We start from the raw sequence: 4,168 nt of genomic DNA on the forward strand, positions 1-4,168 counted from the left end.
AGATAGCGCAGCTGCAGCGCCTGAAACCCTAAACCCTAAACCCTAAACCCTAAACCCTTGACAGTAAACCCTAAGCACTAAACCCTAGGGTTGATACTCTGAAGGTTTGTGGATTCGGCGCTGGTGCTATGACGCTGCTCAGCGACGATTAAGGGTTTAGGGTTTAGGGTTTAGGGTTTAGGGTTTAGGGTTTAGGGTTTAGGGTTTAGGGTTTGCGTAGCAGGAGGGTGCCTTCGTGTGCACGGAGCCGGGGCTGACGAAGCGAAGCAGCAGCAGCAGCAGCAGCAAGGAACAAAACAAGAAAAAGAATATAATTATATTTAATATAAGAAGTAATTAAAATACTTTTTTGCTTTTTTTCTGCGTGGTGCAGCACAGAAGAGCAGCAGCAGCCAGAGGGGCCCCCAAGGACCCTCCTCAGGCTTCTTATATATAAGGAGAAGCATGGTGATGCATCCTATGTATTTTTTTTTTATTTTTATGTTTAATATTTGAATTGTTTATTCTTTTTTAATTCTTTATTTAATTCTCTTTTTATTTTTTCTTTTATTTCATACAATACAGCTCACCAGCCGCTCTCTGCTGCGAGCAGGACACAGCCAGCCGCAGTGCATCGGCTTCTATTACACCCTTTTAATAAACCATTTTCTTCTTTTTTTTTTCTTTTTTTATTTTCATTTACATTTATTTTCGCTGCCGTAGTACCCATGGAGGCAGCGGAGGCGCAGAGAGGGGCCTCTCGGGGGGGCCCCCTGCATGGGGGCCCCCCCGCTGCAGAAGAGGAAACAGACAGACAAGGAGAGAAAAACGAAAGCAGGAGCTGCAGCGAGGTGTACACTGCAGCAGCAGCAGCAGCTTCGAAGCAAAACCTTGCTGCACTGGCTGCTGCTGATGCTGTTCCTGTTGCTGCTCCCCTGGCGCCTAGTGCTGCTGCTCCTGCCGCTGCTGCTGCTGATGCTGCTGCTGCTGCTGCTTCTTCATCTCCTCGCCCTGAAGACCCGCTTGATGCTAGTGCAGCAGCGGAGCTGCCTGCTGCTGCTGCTGCTGCTGCTGCAGAGCTGCCTGCTGCTGCTGCTGCTGCAGAGCTACCTGCTGCTGCTGCAGCGGAGCTGCCTGCTGCAGCAGCAGCGGAGCTGCCTACTGCTGCTGCAGGGGAGTTGCCCGTTGCTGCTGCAGCAGCAGCAGCAGAAGGCTTCTCTGCTGGCGCTTCAGTTGAGCTGCAGGGGCCCCCTGCCTATGAACTGGGGGGGGAGGCTGATGAGTCAGGGGCCCCTTGGGGGCCCCCCCCTGAGGGTAACCAAGCTAGGGGAAAGCGCTATAGGGGCCCTTGCTTCGGTGCAGCAGCAGCAGCAGCAGCAGCAGCAGCAGCAGAAGCAGCAGCAGCAGCAGAAGCAGATGGATCAGGGTCAGCAGCAGCGTTTAACAGCCGCAGGAAGCGGTTTAAAGGGCGAGGGGGCTGCAGCAGCAGCAGCAACAACAGCAGCAGCAGCAGCAGCAACAGCAGCAGCTACAGCAGCAGCAACAATAACAATGCATTGATGCATCCTCGTTCTCGTTTCTTTGGGGGCCCCCTAAACTTTGTTAAGCTTGCTGAGGGGGCCCCTGAGTTGTATCCTTTTATTTTAGTTGAAGGCAAAAAAAACAACAAAAAAATAAAATATAATTTCAGTACAAAAGAGTCCCAGCTAGCTCTCTGTATAGCTTTATTCAGGTGTATGTACAGCTTACATTTCTCTCTGCCTCTTCATCATAATCTCTTGATACCCACTCTACCCAACAGAAGTAATTATATTCATTTCCTTGCTGACCTTCTCTCACCGCAAGAGGGCCTCGCCCCCCCCCGGGGGCCCCCCATACCCGGGGGGGCCCCCTACCTACTAACATCAGCAACCCCACCAGAACACCAAGCGGGGGCCCCTGGGGGCCCCCCGCAACAGGGAGACCCTGCAGAGGGAGGGGGGGGCCCTCTCCAGGGGGCCCCTGAGGAGCACGGGGGGCCCCCGCCTCAGGGGGCCCCCGTGGAGGGAGAAATGGGGGCCCCTGCGGAGCACGGGGGGCCCCCGGTTCAGGGGGCCCCTGTGGAGGGAGACGGGGGGCCCCCCAGGGGCCCCCATGTACGGGTACTGGATATAGGGGTTGGTGGGAATTGTGTGTACCCTCTGCTGGGTGTTTCTGACTATGGTTGGTGTTTTGTAGGTTCAGATATTTCTGAGTTGTCGCTTTCTGTAGCTGCTGAGAATATACGTGTAAACAAGTATGAGGTGTACATACAGCTGAGATTACAGCCGAAGAAAGAAAATATATTTATGGGGATTGTGAAAGAAGAAGATAAACTTTTTTCTGCTTCTGTATGTAATCCTCCTTTTTATAATAGTGAGGAGACAGTATGTATAAACCCAAGAAGAGAGAAAGCAGGAAGAGCGCATGAGTTAGTTTGTGAGGGGGGAGAAGAAGCATTCCTCAGGTGTATGTACACCGAAAGTAAACTCTTTGCTTGGCGTTTTCTTTGGTTTACTACGCTTGTTGCTAGAGCAACAACAAGAAATCAAATTAAAAATATTATACATCAGGGGATGAGACAAGTAGGACGGCAGCAGACACAAACTATGGATAGATACATGCAGCACTGGATATCTATATACGAAAACAGCAGCAAAAACAGCAGCAGCAGCAGCAGCAGCACCGAGTGCAGCAGCAGCAGCAACGACAGCGGGAACGATGATAGCAGCAACAAATACAGTAGCAACGCGACAAACAGCAGCAGCACGAACAGCACCTGCAGCAGCTACAACGGCGCCAGCAGCAGCAGCACCAACAGCAGCTGCAGCAGCAACTGCAGCAGCAACTGCAGCAGCACGGATGCACAGGATGAAGGGGAGATGCATCCTAGGGAGTTGAGGATATTTGAATTGTTTCAGGGAAAGCAAACGAGGTGGGTCGTCTGCTGGACTTACTGGACAGCCGAACAGCGCAGAGTTTTGCGCGAGTTAATAACAAGAAAACAAACAGCGTAGTTTTTTTTTTCTTTTTTTTTTTTTTTTTTTTTTTNGACTACTGGAGCAGCACGCAGCGTTGATGTAGGGTTTCTCAGGGTTTAGGGTTTAGGGTTTAGGGTTTAGAGTTCAGAATGATGCCCGAGGGCACGGATATGCAGCTAAGTATTGAACATACATATATACTGAAAGCAAACGAGTGAAAACATGCAAAAAGGGATAAACAAACCGTCGTCAGGCTCCACCCAATAAATGGAGTTTCTCTGCTTTCCTTTGGCATATGCTTCGCTCTCTGAGGAGGCGTTTTCAAGTTATCTACAGAAATTAAATATATATTAAACAAATATCATTCACTATGTAACGATGTATGCAGCACCGCAGATAGAGGGAGGAACCGAGAGATCTCGGGTGTACATGCAGCTTCGCCGGTTTGGTTGGGCGCATTTTTTTCTCGTTTTGGGTAGAAAACGATCAGCAATTGAAATATACGGAAATTGTATTATATTTTGTTTAATAGAATATAAATAGAATATATTTCTATTTATCGAGGAGATCGCGCAGAAAGGCGCATTTATTTGGGGGCTTTCTTCCCTCGTTTCCTTGTGGCGTTCAACATGCATTGCGTTGCTGTTTTGTGTAAATATTTGTGTTTTTTTCTCGTTTTTGGTTCTATATGCTTCACAAATGGCGAAGTTTTACCGAAACAAATGCCGGAAATTCCATCGGATCTGATTTATGATGCGGAAACACGAAAATTCAAGTTGATGCCGAACGCTGAGGAGATGATGGAGCGGCTTACCGATGGCTCTGAACGCCAGAAAATTGTTTTCTTGCAACTTTATGAATCAGCAATGAAGGAATTTGACGTAAAAGGATATAAATGGCTCATGGATACAGGCGAGGCACCTTGAATAAGCTTACATTCATACGAAAAGAAAACACGAAAAGAAGAAACCCTTATATATTACATACACAGTTATGGAGAAAACAACTTCTCTCCGCTTCGTGCAAACTCTCGCCCGCATCGACAACGAAAACCCACATGTAAGACTCCATAAATATAAAAACTATAAGCTGAAACACCAGCATATGTATGAGTTTATACTCGTAAACAAAACTCCGTCAGTGCAACCCAGGAGAGAAAGCAGGAGGAACCCCAGCAGAAGCATCAAAAA

General features: G+C 48.5%; 1 protein-coding gene across 1 annotated transcript; it reads left to right on the top strand.

Moving 5' to 3' along the window:
- Positions 1-707: 707 nt before the first annotated feature.
- EMH_0062540 (uncharacterized protein) lies at positions 708-3,196 on the top strand (the record flags this gene model as incomplete). Its single annotated transcript, XM_013498043.1, has 4 exons — positions 708-1,405; positions 1,724-2,120; positions 2,571-2,932; positions 3,127-3,196. 4 exons carry the CDS (start codon positions 708-710, stop codon positions 3,194-3,196), a joined length of 1,527 nt encoding a protein of 508 aa, XP_013353497.1.
- Between the last annotated feature and the right edge of the window lie 972 nt (positions 3,197-4,168).

The sequence above is a fragment of the Eimeria mitis genome, genomic scaffold (genome assembly GCF_000499745.2).
Source record: "Eimeria mitis Houghton genomic scaffold, Emh_scaff3133, whole genome shotgun sequence".
In the NCBI taxonomy this organism is placed as follows: domain Eukaryota; phylum Apicomplexa; class Conoidasida; order Eucoccidiorida; family Eimeriidae; genus Eimeria; species Eimeria mitis.